The following is a 22187-nucleotide window of genomic DNA, read 5'->3' as shown; positions in this document are numbered from 1 at the left end:
AGATTAGCGCAACAAACTTACATCAGTAGGTTAGTAAATAAATAGCGTTAGTATACTGGTTATACAGGAAATGTTAGAAAAAAAACTAACCTAGTTTCGTCTACTTTATATTCCGGACTACTCTAGTAGACTTTGTATCTACCGATTTTTTCGCAGGACTACCTACATATTTCGGACTTTTTGACTTCATGAATGGTCGACTCGTCATTTTGTTCTCCATATGTGTATTCTATTCAACTTTCTCATAAAGAATCTAGACTTGCGGTTTCGCCTGCGTCCCGAAGTGTCCATCTAATTAAAAATGTACCTATGTATTCTCTCTAGATGCCACCTCTTTACCACATACATCTTTACCAAGTACATGTCCAGCGCGGTGACTATCAAATCAGGACCTAAATCATCTCAGTTTGGTGCGAGGCCTCCGTCCAGTAGTGGACGCTTTGAGTTGTGATGACGATGAGTCAAATCATGAACTCGCATTTGATAAGCACGGTGAATACAGCCCAGTCCTTGAGTAGTTTGAGTGAGAAGAGTGCAGGGAATAATAAAAAGATAATGAATGGCCATGAATTATTGATCATTTTAATACGGTTAACATAGTTTTCACGGTGATTTGGCATGGTTAATTTGTACGTATTGTTTGTCCCAAATTCTGATATGTACAACATGTAAAACAAGCGAGTCACTTTCCTCATAAAAGAAGAAGTAATAATTAATTAATGAGATTCTATTTCTTTTGTTATCGGGAAGAAACCATATGTGTCCACAGTCTGTTAGAGGCATCAATAGAAACTATGTAGATAAGGTCAGGATTTTTGCAGCCATCGAAATAAAAAATAAAATAAATTATATAAAAGACATTTAGGTACTTATCTATACTACTAGTCTTTGTATAAGTACCGGATTTTTTTTTTTGTTTAAACTTAATAAGTTTAAATAAATATTACGATACAGGTTTAATGGTCTGGACTCTCTGGACAAAGGGAAAAATGAAAAACCATACGAATTCTAAAGTGGATTTACTGCATCTATGCTCGGTTGTTATACGATGATTGCCTGCGACATCCGTTGCGTTAAAAAATAAAGTACACAGACTTTGGATTATTAGTACCATACCTACCTACTATGATAAAACTGCAATCCTTTGTGGCGTTCTATTTTAAGTACAGTTATTTTATTCTGTTAGAAATGTTATAAGAAAACTTTAATATTCATATTTTAATTATCCGTTCAGTATCAGGAATTTGACGTTATTTGTATTGGGCTCTAATGTGAATATTCTATCGCTAGTAAACAATTCCACATGTAGATGGAATATTGGTATATCTTAGACACCAACGACTGTTTCGGATGGCACGTTAAACTGTAGATCCCGGATGTCTTTGAACATCCTTGGCAGTCGTTACGGGAAGTCTGACACCAGTCTAACCAAGGGGTTGCCCGGGTAACTGGGCTGAGGAGGTCAGGCAGGGCAGTCGCTCCTTGTAGAAGTCCTTGTAAAGCACTGGTACTCAGCTGAATCCGGTTAGACTGGAAGCCGACCCCAACATAGTTGGGCAAAAGGCTCGGAGGATGAGATGGAATATTGAGAAAGGCAGTCAAGCTGTAGCTGTATCCTGCCGGTTCATTATTATTAATTTATCGTCCAGATGGCGCCTAAAACGTGTGACTTTAGGATATTTCTGAAAATACAGGTTTATAGATCTATTCTTTCTTAGATCATCCGCTACGTCTACTCGTAACTAGGCTGAGGTCAGCCATTAGACAAACTGGATTCAGCCAGACAGTATACACACATGGCCTACTGCGTCTTTCATTTACAGTCTGTTCATTCATCGGTCATGAAAAATATTTTAGTGAAAAAAAAAAATATTAATTAGGTCTCCAACGCCCTCGAAAAAAATACGAAAACGGGAGCTTTTCTGAAACTATTTTATACAAACAATATTACCTATTTTTATCAATATTAGAATAGGAGCAATGTAAGTAATAAATGAATAATTAGTCATTTAGGTATATTTTACTGGATGCTTCACAAAGCTGTGTCTCACCCGCTTAACGGCGACCGTTAAAATCTTGGACCCAGAACTATAACTAGAACTATATATAACTAAATCATAGACGACTACATAATAATTATATTTTTAAGTAGAAGTCCCCATGTCTAAAGAGACGTCAGCCTCGAATTGGTTCACGTTTCGCACTAACCGACTTTTCCTGAAATTTGCAAAGCAAATATCATCTTAATATCCGTATTTTAATAATTAAGCGTTTATTATTTACTCAGGTGGATCATATAAAACAATACAGCATGAACAGACAAAATAGGTAGCTATACGTGCTTTCAATTTCAAAAAAATATCACATAAAAACTGACTTAATTAATGTTAATTTAATTGTTTCTTTACTTTTTCGATTTCGCCAATTGTGCAAATAACGTAAGAGGAAAATTTGATATTTTTCTCATGTGTACTTAGGTGTTTTCTGCCTATTTTTGGGGTCCTAAGAATACGTTGATGATCTCATCATGGTAATTTGCCTTTTTTTTATATATCCAGGATACATGTTTGTGAAGATGTAGCAAAATACAAACATGTAGTCAAATTCTAGATTAATTATGAACGATGATCGCAACTATTTAGTATTGAATGAAAATAATACATTATTTTAAATAACTGGATGCTTCGTCGGTAAGGTTATAGGTAAAAAGTAACTTTGGAAAAAGTCACCAGTCTTTCATTCCAGGGTACACAAAATCAAGTATTTCCACAGAGCGACAAATTAGGGTTTCTCTAAACGTGCTTATTCCACCGGATCCGTTTAAGCGCAAAGTCGTAAGTGACACCTTTACGCTCTTGGGCCCTTTTATCGGATCTTTACGGATATACGTCGAATTACAAATAACCCTGTGTAGTCATGGCACAGGTTTCTTCTCATACAGATGAGATGAGCGTGCTGCTCAAGGCGAATCGGCGATTTAGTCCAGGTTTTCTCAGTTTTCTTTCACCATTACTCATCATTGGTGTCCAAGAATCACCTACCAGTACAAAGGGACATAAGTATACATATATAACTTAAAAAAGTTCCATTGGTACTTACTTGAAAAACTGTCCGATATACGAAAATAAAATTTTGAGTAGGTATATGAAGAACCCATACCGCATTTGCATACGCTTTGTTCAAACAACGGCTGAACCGTGCCTGAAGCCATATTGCGTGTATATAAACGGCTTGTAACGCACCATCAATACACAGTTTCCAGTTTCCACCATGATCCGGACAATCGCTCTACTATGCCTCGTGGCTGCACCGGCTTTCGGTGGTGAGTATATCAATCCTACTTATCTATACTTATTATAACTTCTTCCATACTAATACAATAAAGGGGAATATTTGTTTGATTGTACCATAAAGGCTCCGAAACTCCGAAAATATTTCACTTTTGGAAAGCTAGATTATCATTATTCCCGAGTATCATAAGCATTATCTCGGCAGGCGATCAAGTTCGCTCGGGACGCGGGTGAAACTGCGGGAAAACATCTAGTATTATTAAAATAAACGCGAAAAATGTGTGCCTATAGATGCGCGAAAATAGTTCCTATGTCTAAAACTAATGCAGTATTTATTTGTTGCAGCTTTCACAGCCAATATGAGGGGTAAGTGATGAATCTTTTGTATATTTTTCTACTGCTCCATCTTAAGAGGCATTCCTTTTAACTGTTTTTATACTACGCCTACTTCTAGATCTTAGTTTGTAAAATACTGCCTTAAATGTGGTTTGTTTTGAAAAAGTCGTGGTGGCCTAGTGGGTAAAGGACCAATCTCTCAAGTATGAGGGCGCGGGTTCGATCCCAGGTCAGGCAAGTACCAATGCAACTTTTCTAAGTCTGTATGTACTTTCTAAGTATATCTTAGACACCATTGGCTGTGTTTCGGATGGCACGTTAAACTGTAGGTCCCGGCTGTCATTGAACATCCTTGGCAGTCGTTACGGGTAGTCAGAAGCCAGTAAGTCTGACACCAGTCTAACCAAGGGGTATCGGGTTGCCCGGGTAACTGGGTTGAGGAGGTCAGATAGGCAGTCGCTTCTTGTAAAGCACTGGTACTTAGCTGCATCCGGTTAGACTGGAAGCCGACCCCAACATGATTGGGAAAAAGGCTCGGAGGATGAGGATGATGAAATGTGGTCTGTTTTGGGTTTTACTTATTTATGCAGGTAAGTAGTTGGTTGGTTGAGACCATGAAAAAATCGGCACTGCCTGGTAGTCTTATATGTAAAGTTCACTACTATTGACTACCCTAAACCCAAAACAAGTGAATTAGTATACCTTCATTATATGGGACGATGTGCGAAAGTCAATCACTCCTAAACTTTATTTCTGATCCGGCTTCCCACGTCAGTCTTTTTATAGGACAGATAATCGTGTCAATATTTTTTTGCAGGACTCTCTGACTAGGATTCTCTATCTTTTTGTAGAACGTATGCGTTGCCTTTTGCTGTCAGTGTGTTCTATTTTTCTCCTACAAAAATTGGTCACCAATTTATCGGACGTGGGCAGCCTTTATTGTTAGAGTAGCTAAGGAATCACAACGTTCTTATCACGATGATATAATTGTTTTTCAGTGAGGTTTGACTTGAATCCGTTCGGCTTCGGTTCCTCATCTTTCGTCGAGATGCCACTTACTATATGGGAAGCGATTGCCAAAAACTGGGTGCAGAAGACCGGCCCTACCCTCCCAAGTGGCTATGAGAACCTGGTCCTTTATGGCCCCGCTGATGACAACACCCTCAACTTATACTACGATGACAACTATCAGATTGCTGCTTTCCAAATTGGTGTACGTATTATTTGTTTATTGGACTTTTCTTAAGGGTTCTGTAGGGATCCGTTACGGAAAGAAGAAAAGCACAACATTTATTGGCTACTAGGTATTTCATCAGATGGATCCTAACGGCTTTTGGTTCTTAATAGATTTGCGTATCTATACTCATTTTAAAGCAAATATGTATTTTGCCCTTATATTGTTTCATTATATTGATGATTTATACTGATGTTCCAGAAAAATAATAATTTCAAACCACTTTTTTCTTGCAGCTGGACCAAGAACAAATAAGCGATTCGGTATACGATTTCGAAAATCAAGGATTCACAAGCTGGACCACTACATTGTCAAATGGCACATCTAGAGATTATTGGACCATCAGAGCATACTTTTCCACTGCTGGTAAGTCAAATCTTTTGTATCTGTTTTACTTTAGACATTAATTACATCTCAGGGCCTCAGGCCATAGTTCAGAAAGGATGTACATAGAATCGCAACACAGAGAGTAACCTAAATGATCAAGGCAAGACTAACATACATTGTATTTTTCTTCAGATTATCTTGCGACTGACGCAACAGCTCGCAACTCTTCAAGAAATACTGAGACGTTGATCCAGGGTGGTTCCATGGTAGTGACTGGTTTCAACGGAGAATTGTACACGATTTCCTCCGACCCTACCGTACTTGCCGACACGAGCGTCAGTGGGTTCACAGAGCAAGCCTGCATGATATATATGGGTGAGTGTTAAGATTATAAACGCATTGTAATGTGGTTAGCGTCGTCACAGCCGAGAAAAGTCTGGACAAAAATTGTCATTCTTAAGCTGTTGTTTGTTGCCTTCTTTCTGCTGCTATTATTGTGAAAACTTTTCCCACGATTTAACTACTGATGTATTTGTATGGAATTCAGGTCACCATTTCTACTACAACATGACCACAAGCTTGGAGTGCGCTGAAGGAAGGCTGTTCCCCTGGTTCCCACTTTCCTACAACGGAGTAGTGATGGGCATTGGCTTCAATTTTATCGGCAAATACGCCGTGAGACCTGACAATTTCAATTATTTCGAAAGTCCTGGAGTAGCAGCTGTTAAGGTAAGATAAAAAAATCGAGTGAAATAGGTGATAGAATAACTATAGAATGAAAAGTTTAATTTCATCAAATATAACCGGTTTTCGAGTTAAGTATCCCTGTAACTTAATATAGCGTTCATACACCTACTACACCTGGGCAATGACTATGAATGTACTAGAACTCACCTGCGTGTAGTCAGTCTAATCGCAAAATATTTTGCAAATCACGGCTGAGGATCTCTTTATATTTGTTCTAGGATATTCTGATATCATGATGAGTGACATTGCTTATGTTTATTTTCAGGTCATCGTACCAAAAGGTCCCGAATGTTTCTACGAGTTAGCAGAAAACCCCGGCGTGGTCACCATGCATGTTTATTTCATCGAAACCCCCAGACAAGCTCTTTGTGTTTTCGAGGGTTGATCCATCAAAATCAGACTTTTTTGCTGCAGATTATAATGTCTCAGTTTGGCATATTTTCGAAGATTAAACATGTTGTTTCCAAATGTTGTTGTTTTTTCTGTTAAGACTTTTGGCAGACCTAAAGAAACTAGCTATTAGATACCGCTATTCCATTAATTAAATTGGACAGTAGTTCTTTCCGAAGAAGTGTTTCGGATCTCCATCCTGGGGCCCGATTCTCCTAAGATAATATTGTCAAAATCTAATAGAAATTGAATCGCAATATGATCGCAATAGCAGTTTTAACCTTATCATGCATTCTGCTACTTTATAATATAAGACCAATCGTATTCCAATGACATTCGATTGGTTTGCGATTGGTCTGCTATTTTGGTGATTTTGGACTACACGGTAGTTTGCTGTACAATCATTTTGCAATCGTTAATCATTTGCAGACTTACCCCCTTATAAAATCTCTAATCACCTTCTAAGCAACATTTTAACTAATCACTACTTAAAGTCTTAAGTAGTGATTAAATGTTAGTTAAGACGTGCTTAAGCAACGTTTATAACTAAGAATTTTCTTAAACAGCCCTAAGTATTACCTATATTTAATTCACGTTTATAAGTAAGGCTGATAATGATTAATTATTGAATGACAGAAAAGGATAAAAACGTTTATTTCAAAGAAAAAATAGCGGAATGCCACATACGCTTCAATCGTAATCGAGTCGGGATTGGATCTCAGTCGAACTGAGTCGAACGTGAATCGTATGTCGCTTAAGTAAAATTAGGAGAATCGGGCCCCTGGATATACTTATCAGATTGTTGCCTGTACTTATAAAAAACTGGATAACGTTGCTTTATAAACCTATACCAAACTGAATATTTTGTACAGTCTATATCTTGTCAGTGATTTCTGTTTATATGATAGTTGGCTGAATATTTAGCAATCTCAACCAATCGGATCGAAGACTACTCCTGCTTTGAACTCCTTGCCCCAATATAGTTATTATAGTTCGGCCATTCAGAGAATGCGTTCCTGACACGTCGCGATTGAACTGACGACGTAACTTTGCAATGGCGTTGCAGTTACGATAAAAATATTTTTGCTGGTTGTTTACCGTTTTAACAATTGAGGAGCATTAAAACAACATTATTATATCAATAATCAATGAATGTAGTTACGTCGTCAGTTCAATCGCGACGTGTCAGGAACGCATTCTCTGAATGGCCGAACTATAAGTCTTGGAAACCAAGTACTGCCAAGCATTTTTGGATTCCACTTCAACATAAAGCGCGAAATTGTAAAATTTACTACTAATTACTGTCAAAAAGAACTTCTTATACCTTATCCTAAATATTGAAACTAATAAAAAAAGCTTAGTACATAGTTAGGTAGACGTACCTACTAAAGCAAAACTACCAAAAACTGGAAGATAGAAGGAAAGAAAGAAAAATAAGATTGACTACTTATTAGGATTAAACATAAGTAACGAAATAAAAAGTTCGTGTTGAATTACTCGGAAACAATGTCCTTGTAAACGCTTTATTACTGAATGTCTCACAATATAAGAAGCTTTATGTCTCACTGACCATAAAGTGTTTTTCCCGTGCATATTTTTAGACAATTTTAATACACTTGATTATTTTTCTTGGCCATTGCGAAGGGGTCCAAATGTTACTAGTTCAATAGGATTGACAGAAATCCTCGCTCAGATTCCTTTACATTGCCAGTAGAGAGTACATAATTTTTTTTTCGTTACTGTGGTATTTTTTTAGGCTGAGAGAGGAATTTTAAAGTTGATATGTTTTTTTCTTAAATCGCTTCAGTCTTCATTTTGGCGAATACAAGCAATTCTTTACAAGTCTTGTTATAAATAAGTTTACATGACTTTTTAAATTACGTAGTTTTTAAATGATCACCATCAACCAGGACCACTTAGTCTGTTTTACTTATAATGTCCAAATCTATAATTTCGTCGTCTTTTAAATATGCTTTATTCAATTTTAATGCGTTTACTTTGGACTTTTTCACACTAAGTAAGCTTAAAAACTTATCACATAGTGCTTTTTCCATTTCAATTTTAAGGTTCAAAAATTCTTCGGTGTCTCTCAAGCACTTCTGGTAATCAGATTTTATTGTCTGGAATCTATATTTCAGGGTGTGCACTTTTTGCTTCATGTGTTTATTTAATGCTATCAACACTTCTATTAGATCCGGATGGGCGTGTTTCGGCGCAGGGTCTAATTCCATCGGGAGAAATCCTTCTATGACAATTGATCCTCGGATTTTACGTTTCCAGTAGAAAAAGCCGCTTTTTAATTCGTAGACATAATCGTCTCTGGGCTGCGAAAGACATTTTTTCACGGCGGCGAAATATGCAACTTCGGACATGTGCAAGTTTCTGCTAAAACCTAAGAGCCGATTCGGCGAAAACCGCCCCTTCCATAGTTTCTCTTTATTGAAAAGATAAACTTCAAATGAATCAGACTGCCACCCTATCATCAGATAGCATATTTCACCTTGGATTGGTAGTTTCGTCACGGTAATTGCTTCGTCTAAATCCATTAGTAATAATTTACCATTTCTTACTTTATAATTTTGTATAGCAGGGCCAGGACAACGCACTCGCGATCTAATGAAACATTTTCCAGATATTTTCCATGCTGACTGATGTTTTGTTAGCTTTATTATTTTGATGACAGTGAACCAACTTTGTCAAAAACCTTTTCGGAAATTGTAGCATTGACAAATCCGTATTTTTTATTACTTATTGGATAAAACCTCTCCCTTCTTTTAGGGGTCCTAAAACGACTTATTCAGGTTCTTGGATCGAATACGCTTGTATCAATGCGGACATTAAGGGTGAACCTTTTGCAACAGTTGCTATTACTCAGCAGGGCGAGTATAAAGGCTAGAGACATAAGAGAAGTAGATATATTAGGAAGGAAGATCATAGAGTAGTGCATAGGAGAGTACACAAGAAAGTACATGTGTAAGGCACTAGGAAGTCAGGTACATAAGGGAGTACTTAAGGGACTAGCGGTAGAAAGGTTATAGTGAGCTAACCCTAAAATATAGGCATATGCTGTCAATGCCTTTCTTTTACTTTTAAAGCGAAACAATTCTGTCATACATCAGTTTTACGAAACTTTAACCGCATACGCAGCGCACGCAGCAGAAGGTCTCAATAGAAGAAAAAATCCCCCGATTTTGAAACATTATTCATTACTGCTCCGCTCCTATTAGTCATAGCGTGATGACATATAGCCTTCCTCGATAAACTACCTTACACTGAAAGATTTTTTCAAATCGGACCAGTAGTTCCTGAGATTAGCGCGTTCAAACAAACAAACTCTTCAGCTTTATAATATTAGTAGATAAAACAATTGTACCCGTACAAAATCGCGAGCAACCACTAGTTCGATGCGGTTAATTTCAAATTGAAACGAGTTGATAAGAGAGTACATAAGAGAGTATATAAAAGAAGTATATAAGAGGAGTACATAAGAGGAGTACATAAGAGAATACATAAGAGACGTATATAGGAGGAGTACATAAGAGGAGTACATAAGAGAGTACATAAGAGAGTATATAAGAGGAGTACATACGAGGAGTACATAAAACAGTACATAGGAGAGTACATAAGAGAGTACATAAGAGAATACATAAGAGAAGTATATAAAAGAGTATATAAGAGAGTATATAAGAGGAGTACATAAGAGAGTACATAAGAGAATACATAAGAGAAGTATATAAGAGAAGTATATAAAAGAGTATATAAGAGAGTACATAAGAGGAGTACATAAGAGAGTACATAAGAGGAGTATATAAGAGGAGTACATAAGAGAGTACATAAGAGAATACATAAGAGAAGTATATAAAAGAGTACATAAGAGAGAATATAAGAGGAGTACATAGGAGAGTACATAAGAGAGTACATAAGAGAATACATAAGAGAAGTATATAAGAGAAGTATATAAAAGAGTACATAAGAGAATACATAAGAGAAGTATATAAGAGAAGTATATAAGAGAGTACATAAGAGGAGTACATAAGAGAGTACATAAGATAAGTATATAAGAGGAGTACATAAGACAAGTATATACGAGAGTACATAAGAGAATACATAAGAGAGTATATAAGAGGAGTACATAGGAGAGTACATAAGAGAGTGCGTAAGAGAATACATAAGAGAAGTATATAAGAGGAGTACATAAGAGAGTACATAAGAGGAGTACATAAGAGAGTACATAAGAATTAGACTAAGTCTGTAAAGGCATAGTAACTTTGAGATGAATAAATAAATAAATAATAAGAGAAGTATATAAGAGGAGTACATAGGAGAGTACATAAGAGAGTACATAAGAGAATACATAAGAGAAGTATATAAAAGAGTATATAAGAGAGTACATAAGAGGAGTACATAAGAGAGTACATAAGAGGAGTATATAAGAGGAGTACATAAGAGAGTACATAAGAGAATACATAAGAGAAGTATATAAAAGAGTATATAAGAGAGTACATAAGAGGAGTACATAAGAGAGTACATAAGAGAAGTATATAAGAGGAGTACATAAGAGGAGTACATAGGAGAGTACATAAGAGAGTACATAAGACAAGTATATACGAGAGTACATAAGAGAAGTATATAAAAGAGTACATAATAGAGTAAATAAGAGGAGTACATAGGAGAGTACATAAGAGAAGTATATACAACATGTAACGTAATTAACGCACACCCTCAAACACCCCAATTAGAATATTATGTTATAATCATAATACATACACTGAATTTTTAATTTAACGTGTATATGCATTGTTATTTACTAAATTAGTTATTCCAATTCTTGGAGAACTTTTTGGTCATACTACTACGCACGCAATTATCACGCCGCGCTCCGCTCGACTCGACACAACATAACGAAACTACGGAAAAAGCCGACAATACACGACGTCTTATTACTTTGAGTTACGGTCTATTTGAATTTGTTTTGACTGTACAGGAAATTATTGTCATATTAACTATGACAATAATTTCCGTAGTTTTAATTATTTTTGGAATAAAAAATTACCTATATTAAAAATTATATAAATCGATTCAGTAAACGATACTGAACAAACTTATTTCAGGATGTGCGTTAAGTTACATGTTGTATAAGAGGAGTATATAAGAGGAGTACATAAGAGGAGGACATAAGAGAGTACATAAGAGGAGTACATAGGAGAGTACATAAAGAAGTATATAAGAGGAGAATATAAGAGGAGTACATAAGAGGAGTACATAAGAGAGTACATAAGAGGAGTACATAGGAGAGTACATAAAGAAGTATATAAGAGGAGAATATAAGAGGAGTACATAAGAGGAGTACATAAGAGAGTACATAAGAGGAGTACATAAGAGAGTACATAAGAATTAGACAAAGTCTGTAAAAGCATAGTAACTTTGAGATGAATAAATAAATAAATAATAAGAGAAGTATAAAAAAGAGTACATAAGAGGTGTATATAGGAGAGTACATAAGAGAGTCCGTAAGAGAAGTATATAGGAGAAGTACATAAGAGAGTACATGAGAGAGTACATGAGAGAGTACATAAGAGAAGTATATAAAAGAGTACATAAGAGAGTATATAAGAGAGTACATAAGAGAGTATATAAGAGAGTACATAAGAGGAGTACATAGGAGAGTACATAAGAGAGTACATAAGAGAGTATATAAGAGAGTACATAAGAGAGTATATAAGAGAGTACATAAGAGGAGTACATAGGAGAGTACATAAGAGAGTACATAAGAGAGTATATAAGAGAGTACATAAGAGAGTATATAAGAGAGTACATAAGAGGAGTACATAGGAGAGTACATAAGAAAAGTATATAAGTGAAGTATATAAGAGGAGAATATAAGAGGAGTACATAAGAGAGTACATAAGAGAGTATATAAGAGAGTACATAAGAGAAGTATATAAGAGGAGTACATAAGAAGAGCGCATGAGAGAGAACACAAGAGAGTTCATAAGAGGAGTACACAAGAGAGTACATTTTTTTATTTTTATTTATTATTTTATTTATTTATCTATACTAATATTATAAAGCTGAAGAGTTTGTTTGTTTGTTTGAACGCGCTAATCTCAGGAACTACTGGTCCGATTTGAAAATTTCTTTCAGTGTTAGATAGCCCATTTATCGAGGAAGGCTACTTTTTATCCCGGTATGGGAAGTAGTTCCCACGGGATGCGGGTGACACCGCTGGCAGAAGCTAGTAAATACATAAATACAGAAGTACCACATGGGTAAATTGATAATCAAAAGGTTTAATACATTCAAGTGCCACTCCATTCTTTGTTCATCAATGACACATTTGTTTTTTTATTTTTAATACTATAAGTTTAATTCATATTATTTATCACCCCAAGAATTTTGGTGTGAGTGAGGGTTGTTCTATACCTGTACCTACGCGAACGAATTCCGAACGATAGTTCTATATCTGTCAAAGTGTCAAACTGCCAGTGTCAGATGTGACATGTGAAAAGTGAAATAGAACGTATCAATTCTAACCTAAAAAATAATCATTGTTTTGTTTTGATTGAATTGGGTGGTTTTGTAAAGGATCCTGTAATCTTAAATAAATAGTTGGAGTTAAACATGAGTAGCAGTGAAGAATCAGATAATGAATCTATCGTTGACGAGCAGGACGATGGTGAAAGGGTAAGCAACATTTTAATATACACTGATAACGAAACGAATATCACACTAACCACATTTTGTTGATCTACTGAATATTAATTTTATAATTAAACATCCATCGTATTCTTTCACCATTAGAAAGCTATATTATCTGTGAGTAACATAGGCTATATTTTACCCCGGTGCAGACAGTAGCTCCTTCGGGACGCGGGTGAAACCGCGGGAAAACGGCTAGTAATTTATATAGGTAAGTTGATTAACTTAGAATGTTATCTTTTCAACTTTCAGTCAGAAATAAGATCGCAGCTATCGACTTTATCATTTGAAGAATTACAGAAATTAAAAGAAAAAATAGGTGCCAAAGTATACAAAGAAGCTCTGTTTGGTAAGGCTGACAAGAAGAAAGAGAGTGATGGACCAAAAATATTCAAAAGAGAAAATAAAAACAGACCTCGTGAGATGAGTTCCAAGAAACCTGTTCGAATGTTGCAGGCTATACCAACAATTAAGAAAAAGGAGATCCGTGATCCAAGGTATAAAATTATTGTATCTAAGCTATAAGCTTGCATAGCTACAAAAACTATTGTCATTCGTACATAAGTTTTCCTCGGTACAACTAGATTTCATAGCAAATAGTTATTTGGCTGTATTATGTATCATATTGATGCAAAAGTAATCATGAATCAATAATTATGTTTGGTATACTATTCATTTTTCTATTTGAACTCAATAGTGTACCATGAACTGGTCTTAAGTCCAGTATCTGACTGTCTTAAACTGTACTTTGTTTTACCAAACTTTTTTCCAAAACACTTCCAGATTTGACCCTCTGTGTGGTGAATTTGACAAGAAGCAGTTCTCCGAAAACTATAATTTCCTATCAGACATCCGTATGAAAGACATAAAGGCTATTAGAGCTGAACTGAAGGAAACTACAGATCCAGAGAGACAGATTAAGTTACGCAGACTACTTCAACGGTTGAATGATCAACACAAGCATACAAAGAAGAGTAAGATTGAGAGAGAAGCAATGGAGAAGAATAAAGTACATATCGAGCAAGAGTTTAAAGAGGGAAGGCAACCACATTTCAAGAATAAATGTAAGTTTCAACTTTTATTTTTGCCCCCTTTAAACGTAGCTCGTTTTAACGCTAAATGGGTACTTTTAACATGAATGCATGAATCTTTGATAACAAATCCAATTATATCAGGTAATCTTTATTTCCCTGAAAATTTCAACATAACAACTCTAAAATTATAAACCGTATAATCTGTCTACTAAATTATTTCAATTTTAAATACTAGAAACATAAATAAATGAAATGCTTATTAATTTCTGCAGCTGAACAACATGTGGAAGCGCTAGTGAAACAGTACGAAGAACTGAAGAAGGAAGGCGCTGGACGTATACAGCGCCATCTCAAACGAAGGCAGCAGAAAGTCAAGAAACGCTCCTACAAAGCCCCCACTGGTGTCAGTTAGTAATAAATATATGTATAGGTATTATAGTTTTTTTTTTTTTTGTTTCAGTCACTGTTTTCATGACCTAAAATATGAATAGGATTTTTTGTGTCCAAAACACTACTGAACTGATTTAAAAAAAAAAACATGTTTGAAACAATACCTTCACTATTCCTATATATTTGATCCAGGTATGGGAAGTAGTTACAACACAGGATCATCACATTAAACAGTATACTCAAAGGAATAAAAATATAATTATAACATATCATAGGTTTTATTAAAATTACAGATTGCGTACACCAGCAGTTAAATCTTTATTATCTGTATCTGATTAAAATACACATGTGACTGCATAAGGATGCTTGATGAAGTATGTATGCATCGTGACCACTCCTGTTTTATCAACTTGGTCGTACATGCACGGAGGTCCATGAGGAACTATAGCCTGGAATGAAATAAATACAGCGAAAATTAAATCTATTCATGTAGGTCGCTTAAGCAGCTGAACCTTATCGAATCATAAAACAACATGATTAAATGGTTTACAATCATGCTATCAACCATTTTTTTTGTTGTTGTTTTAAGATGAATCGTCGTGTACAGTCACTAAACTGCATATTTTCATGGTCAAGGAACATAATCAATAACTTTCAAAACAAGTAGTTACGAGTTTTTAAGGAACATACAATATTTTTAGGTGCTAAAATGAGTTTGAATGCGCAGCCACTGCTGAACACAGGCCTCCCTGGTTTCCCAACAAATCATCATCATCTCCCGAGCCTTTTCCCAACTATGCTGGGATCGGTTCTTAGTCTAACTGGATTCAGCTGAGTAGCAAGTAACTGGATTCCCAATATATAAAAGTATAACAAATTCATTACCTCTACAGCAGCTCTGTTAGGTGTTTCGAACCAGTCCCTGTTGCCTTCTGGAACGGCGTGTTTGCCGAACGTCAACAAACCGACGCCGATCAACTGGTCGGAGTCAACCAGTGGAAACCAGGGGAACATGGACCCTGGTCCACAGCCCAAGTTCTCGTCCATTTTGTAGTAGTAGTGTTGACCTGGAAGTGATAATGTATTTACCTACTTTCCGAATTTGAAATCTGACGAATTTTTTTTTTTTGCAAAATGGCTTGTAGGGGTATTTTCAGTCACTCCCGTCGAAGCTGTAACTAGTTTTAACCTGACGATGAAGCTAGAAGCTAGGTAGGTACTTCACTGATTCAAAAAAATATAAAATACAAAGTATTCATCATCATCTGCCTAGCCTTTCCCCAACTATATTGGGATTGAATCAGATGCAGCTGTGTCTTACGTGGGGCGACTGCTTATCTGACTTCCTCAACCCAGTTGTCAGTCTTTCTGGTTTCTGTCTACCCTTTACCTACTATTGCCAAAGATGTTCATTTGTTCAAGCTTCCCGAGCCTTGTAATAAAAGCCGTATTTTTTTACCGAGCGCTTTATATCTTCGTGTAACTTTTTCTTACCCATCCAAGGAATGCAAGCCATCTTTTTAAAGTCAGAGTCATGTCCGGTAATATCAGACACGTTAGTTGAGATCTTGTAAGGTTCGCCATTGAAACCGGACACGTAGATGGCTTCGTCTTGTAGCAGCAACTTCGGGTTGCGGGCGGCGATGCGCGCTGCTGCGTCAGTTTGAAGGAATTCTGCAGACATAAAACGATATAGGTATTCAATTAGATACGAACTAAGTTCTTGATTATTTATCTGTGCTTAATTTATGACACTGGCTTTTTAACTGTGTCTGTTGTTTTAGAAAAAAAGACGTAGTAAAAGGTAATCAGCAAATTCGCTTTAAAAACAGTTTTTGATAGGTACTTTGCAGGTGATCTAGAGATTTTGTATGGAATGTAAATGTATCATGGGTTCCTACTTATTTCTTTTGAGCAACATGATGTCAAATCTTTTTACATCCATATAATTCATCGTCTGCCTGATCTCTTCTCAGTTCCCATCCATAAAATTTTAAAGCTATAGAATACCATCACAATGTTCTTAGTCTTACCAGTAGAAACATAGTATTGCTGAGTCGTCCAGTAGTTTTTAACTGATCCATCAAGTTCAGTGGTCCAATAAGTGAAGCCCTGGGCTGTCCAGTCATATATATTGTTGGAGAATTGCTCGGTATTCAACTGTAAAATAAGTTAAACAATTACAAACTATGTATTTTCATACTTACGTACTTTAGTGTTGCATGAGTTGCAACTGACGTATTACTTTTAAGAATGATAATATTATTATGTAAGTTAAAGTCAAATAATGTATTTCATTTAGGCCTTTATTAAATATATTATTTGACTTTGCGTCAGGTACATAATAATATTACACAAGTATAAGTTCATAATCAAATGAATTCGTGTGCACAAGACTCTAGGTAAGGTCGTGTGCAATAAATACGTAAGTAAGTACCTATCTACAACCAAACAAATAACTCTGTTGTTGTATTATCTCAAATAATTGATCTCATTAACCTACGTGTATTCTTAACCAATCAATCAACATGCTATCTTTACCCGAGAGGGCAGGATCGAAACCTACCTCAATTCATTTGATAGTACGGGCCAATTTTATCTATATGTACTTTCTCTAATTTAACACATACATAGGTAGATTACAATCCACTCCATTCGAATCCAGATGAATCTTTTTACCGCGATATGACAAAGCACAAAGAGTTTAATTGGCCTTCCGCAAAGAAGTTCCTAGATAAAGATTTAAGTACCTAAACACCTAGTTAAATCACTAACAATAGGTACGTACCGCAACTTGCAGCCCCGCAATATAATCAGTGTCGTCAATGAGCACGCATACGGTATAATCGTTCTTAGGACACCACATGGCGAGGTTAGCATACCCGGCCGGGCCATTAGGTCTCTCCTTCTGCTTCCATCCGGCTGCCACAGCCTTGGTTCCTGACTGTGGCAGCTCTATGAACGCTGAAGTCCCGATACCGAAGAGGGTTATGTCGAATCGCACTGGAATATGAAGGTAGTTTTATAGTTAGTCTTTACCCCGAGAATACTGAGACCACGCAGATATTATAAAAACGGAGTTTAGTGTCTGTTTGTTACCTACGTCCTCACGTGCAAACGGCTCAAAAGATTTTAATGAAACTTGGCCGTCAACGCATAGGCTAGTTTCCTCAGGAACTCGGGTGAAACCGGGGCAATGTAGGTAAAAAATATAATATACTAAACAATAACGTCTCGATGGTTTTTTGTCATAGGAATAAGTTAGTGTCGATAATTTTTCGAAATTAATAAAGCATTGATATCGGGTGATTGCATGGAAATCTTCAAGGGGTACACATCCAAATTGTTAAACATCCAAAGATGCAGTCCAGATTCCAGTATTTTTTTGCCAAAGTCGATGTTTTAATAAGTTCTAAACTAGTCTTACCCTTCAGGCTTCCCTTCCATGGTCCTGAAAAAGACAAACAACATTAATCAGTATCTAACATCTGTTTCTAGATAAAAATCTAAATATGATCTACTAATCGATAGGACGTTGTTTTTTTGATAATCGCTTAATTTCTAATTGAAAAACATCGTATTATCATTAAAGCATTAGAAGTACATAGCACTGATTTTAGATATGTAGGTACCTTATCAAGATTGATATAAAAATATCTAATGCTATTTTTATCCTTATAAAATTGCCTACTTTTCTATGATATTTCTAGCGGTTTGACGTACCGATTTGCAGGAAAACTTAATTTATATAGTACACGTGGAAGAATTATTCAAATCAGATCACTAGTTTCGGAGCCTAGGTCACCAAACAAACAAAAATATGTTTTACGAAAGTAACTGTGTCTGCCTGTCCATCTTTCGCACCATAACTACCTACATTAACTAGTGAACTGATTTAAATGTTTTTTTTCGCAAATAGTTTAAAGCCTCAGAAAGGAAAAAGGCAAATTTTCATCCGGGGCCCGATTCTCCTAATTTTACTTAAGCGACATACGATTCACGTTCGACTCGATTCGACTGAGATCCAATCCCGACTCGATTACGATTGAAGCTTATGTGGCATTCCGCTATTTTTTCTTTGAAATAAACGTTTTTATCCTTTTCTGTCATTCAATAATGAATCATTTTGTCTGCAAATGATTTACGATTGCAAAATGATTGTACAGCAAACTACCGTATAGATCAAAATCACCAAAATAGCAGACCAATCGCACACCAATCAAATGTCAATCGAATACGATTGGTCTTTTATTAGTAGCAGAATGCCCGATGTGGTTAAAACTGCTATTGCGATCATATTTCTATTCGATTTTCACATTATTAACTTAGGAGAATCCGGCCCCCGGTCGCTGCTACAATTACTACAATCAGACTCATATAACTGTATTATGAAATGATGATTATATATTTATATCGACAGTTATCTTGCTAATCTCTCGCCTCTTGAGATGAGATAGATAGTACCTATGTAATCTTTTATGAGTCATGTTTATATTCTGCAGAGGTACAGTAATATATCAGTTCAGTCGAACTTATATTTCTAGACTACATTTTTGTTAGAGAAGGTCATTTATACGAACTTATCCTAGTAGGCATGAATTTTGAACCAATTTTACCAATAACCACGACGAATATTTGTGAGTGTCGTGGGATAATATACCTATTTTATCCGGGTGTACCTATGGGAAGAAGGTTCTTTCCACAATATTAGAGTGAAATGGCGGGAAACAGCTTGTTCGTTAAAAAATATATATTTTATGATCTAGGTATTATTATAGGTAAGTTGCATTTAAACCAGATGTAACAAGCATTAAGCATGGTCAAACATTATCATTAGCTAATATGAAACTGTAATTTTTTTTCCAAACGTTTATCTGAATACCAAAAATATTTTTTAATGAACTAAAAGTAGGTACATACTGTTTTAACTATATAATTAACTCACCGCCCAAAGCGGACGCCGTCGCGACCAGGCACAATAGGGCAACTGTTTTAATCATGGCTGGGAACTGATAGGGCTTTTGCGTAAACAACACCTTTTATATACTCCGATACGAAGGTACTACCTAATATTTCACTGTTATCGTCACATCATGACTCCTTTCGCGATAAATATCGGAAACAACAATATACTCTAGTGAGTCAGTCACTAGCCGAAGTTCAACATACAATAAAATCACAAGAAGCTGAAGAAATGCATCATGCATCATTACTAGTGAGGAAAAAACTAGTACACTTTAAAAATTCTCGGGAACCTCGGTATAACAGGCATAAATCATTTATATATTCATAGATAACAATCTTGAAACAATAAAAGTTTCATTAGTATTGAAACAGCCGTAATAGCAATTGACTGTCTGAAGTTAATTTTGCACATTTAATGGTAGTAAATATTATCCTTCCAGAAATTAAGTAAGTACTTAACCCCTCTGCTCGACAAGATTTTGACATATGACTTTACCGTTGATTCGGCGGGATATTTTGAATCGCGACATGGAAGTCAAAAATTTGTACTAACTTTCAACACATGAATTCTAAGTCCGTAATGCCTGATCAGAAGTATTTTAACTATAACTTTAGAGCTCACTTATTTGACAACAACGTGCAAAGGTCAAATGGGGTCAGTTAATTCAGAAAAAGATAATAATTACGGTGTTTTTAAGTCTATCGAAAAGTTAGGCATTTCAAATTTGGTGAAAACTTACCAATAAGTAATCGCATCACTTTCTCAAACACAACACAAACGTCATATTTATAACATTTTCAATCCGTTGCAATACATTTCGTGCACTTATTTATGTTCAATAACTAAAAAATCAGCACATAAAATACACAATAAAAATGAACAATTTACAAGATCAGTCAAGTCACAGACAAGTAGAGTTTGGAATGGAGTATTTTCTTTTTTCAATCAGCGGTGTGCATTCGATACCTAAATCGGAAATTTATTATAAATAATCGAATACCAATTTTATATATACCTATTTTTTAATAGCAACTTATTTCAATTTTATTTATTAATTTTAAATTATAGGTTCAATTTGTTTTTGTTGTTAAGAAAAAAGATATTTAAGTTTTTAGCATTAAATTTTTATATGTATTATTTATTTTGGTGTTGCGTCATTCGTAATAATTTTTAACTTTAATTGAATTTTTATTACCTATTACGGAATTTTAATTTATTCTTATATTATTTCTCAACAATTCTAACATTTTTGTTTCGGCGGAGGGTATGCGGGTGTTCTGAAATATAATGCAATTTGTAACTACCAAAGGTATGTACTTATTTGATGATGAGAAACAATAATAATAATTGATTGATTTGCCCCGCAGGGCATCTGAGGCGGATGACGGGGAGTAGCGACCCCGCGGGGCTATATATCCGAGTGCTCCAGGGAGAGTATACTGTCCCCCATCTCCGGCTTGCCGGAGTGAAGCATGACGGGGGAGAGGTCTCCCGCCTCTTGGCTTGCCTTCACCGGCCGGTCAGAGTGGAGTCGCTAGAGTAGGGTTAGCAGCCCGCTCGGAGGGTAGGTGCCTCGTGGTAAGTGGCGAGTGGGCCGGTGATGCTGGACCCACAGGGAGCGCGTGATCTGCGTTTAAAGTCCGCCGAGGTATCCTCACCCTTCAGCCGCTCATGTACCTGTTGCCCTCTTGTTGCGATTTAGGGACTGATTCCCGGGGGCCCAGTAAGTGAGTTGGCGAGTCTCCACCTGCCATTTTTACGTGTATTTATTACATTGTTATCGGCAGGTGCCATAGTTCCCGTAGTTTCCCCATTCCTAGTCCACTAGCATCCCATCACAATAGCCCAAGTAGTTTTCATCCATAGTTAGCAATAGTTTAGCACAGAACCGGGCATTGTCCTTGGGTATATTTCTATAGTGTATACAGGGATAATCGTCGGTTTTGTATCACCATTTCATTAAAGTTGTCTCAAAAGGGCTTCAGCGTGTTGGCTTCGGCCCCACGTTCGCCTTCCAAAAATCCGGGACTCTGTAGTCCCGTGGTCGGTTAGAGACATAATAATTGATTGATTTTAAAGTCACCAAATATTTTTAACCGAATCCCAAAAAGGAGGTGGTTCTCAATTTGGATGTTTGTTTTTGGTCGAAAGGGTATATTCCCCATATTTGTTATTAGGTCCAGGATCTGATGATGGAAACCTTGAGAAATCGAGGGCAGCTCTCGAAAATTGTAAGCATAGATAAGGTTATAACTTGACACTCAGATGTATATCTGATAACACTATGAGACAGTAAAGGTTTGGAGCTGACCTGATGATGGAGACCAGAGAAGGTCGAGGGAACTCGACAACCGTACTTCTCTCGTCTCCATCTCCTTCACTGTTGCAGAGGCCTCGTAAATACGAATAATATAAGCACAAACACGAGAAAGTTTAAATATTCAGTTGTCGAGTTCCCTCGACCTTCACTGGTCTCCATCATCAGGTCAACTCAAAGCCTTCACTGTTGAATAGTGCTACCAGGCAAACACCTGAGTGATAAGATTTCAACCTATGTATTTCTGCAACTTTCGAAAGTCGCCCTCGATTTCTCAAGGTTCCATCATCAGATCCTGACCTAATGATAATGGGACCACCTCGGAAGTACACGCTATCAAACAAAAAAAGAATCATCAAAATCGATAAATAAATGGCTGAGTAATCGCGTAACAAACATACAAAAAAAAAACGGTCGAATTGAGAACCTCCGCTTTTTGGGAAGTCGATTAAAAATA

General features: G+C 36.2%; 3 protein-coding genes across 4 annotated transcripts; 2 read left to right on the top strand and 1 right to left on the bottom strand.

Moving 5' to 3' along the window:
* Positions 1–3208: 3208 nt before the first annotated feature.
* LOC124640480 lies at positions 3209–6402 on the top strand. Of its 2 annotated transcripts, XM_047178263.1 has the most exons (7): positions 3209–3322; positions 3636–3656; positions 4625–4839; positions 5097–5226; positions 5380–5562; positions 5735–5916; positions 6200–6402. In XM_047178263.1, the coding sequence occupies exons 1-7, from the start codon at positions 3271–3273 to the stop codon at positions 6317–6319; spliced, it is 903 nt and encodes a 300-aa protein (XP_047034219.1). In that variant the 5' UTR covers positions 3209–3270; the 3' UTR covers positions 6320–6402. The 2 variants fall into 2 exon arrangements, with proteins under 2 accessions (XP_047034219.1, XP_047034220.1); XM_047178264.1 differs by lacking the exon at positions 3209–3322 and having other exon boundaries at positions 3614–3656.
* A 6416-nt stretch (positions 6403–12818) lies between these two features.
* On the top strand, positions 12819–14490 carry LOC124640207 (ribosomal RNA processing protein 36 homolog). Its single transcript, XM_047177874.1, has 4 exons — positions 12819–13008; positions 13276–13520; positions 13807–14087; positions 14330–14490. Exons 1-4 carry the CDS (start codon positions 12946–12948, stop codon positions 14467–14469), a joined length of 729 nt encoding a protein of 242 aa, XP_047033830.1. The 5' UTR covers positions 12819–12945; the 3' UTR covers positions 14470–14490.
* A 216-nt stretch (positions 14491–14706) lies between these two features.
* LOC124640206 lies at positions 14707–19636 on the bottom strand. The gene is made up of 7 exons (XM_047177873.1): positions 19393–19636; positions 17875–17898; positions 17236–17450; positions 16481–16607; positions 15942–16121; positions 15333–15514; positions 14707–14896 (listed from the first exon to the last, which is right to left on the bottom strand). The coding sequence occupies exons 1-7, from the start codon at positions 19445–19447 to the stop codon at positions 14783–14785; spliced, it is 897 nt and encodes a 298-aa protein (XP_047033829.1). The 5' UTR covers positions 19448–19636; the 3' UTR covers positions 14707–14782.
* Between the last annotated feature and the right edge of the window lie 2551 nt (positions 19637–22187).

The sequence above is a fragment of the Helicoverpa zea genome, chromosome 20 (assembly GCF_022581195.2).
Source record: "Helicoverpa zea isolate HzStark_Cry1AcR chromosome 20, ilHelZeax1.1, whole genome shotgun sequence".
Lineage (NCBI taxonomy): Eukaryota > Metazoa > Arthropoda > Insecta > Lepidoptera > Noctuidae > Helicoverpa > Helicoverpa zea.
Note: the sequence above shows the minus strand (reverse complement) of the source record. Positions and strands in the feature narration are given on the sequence as shown.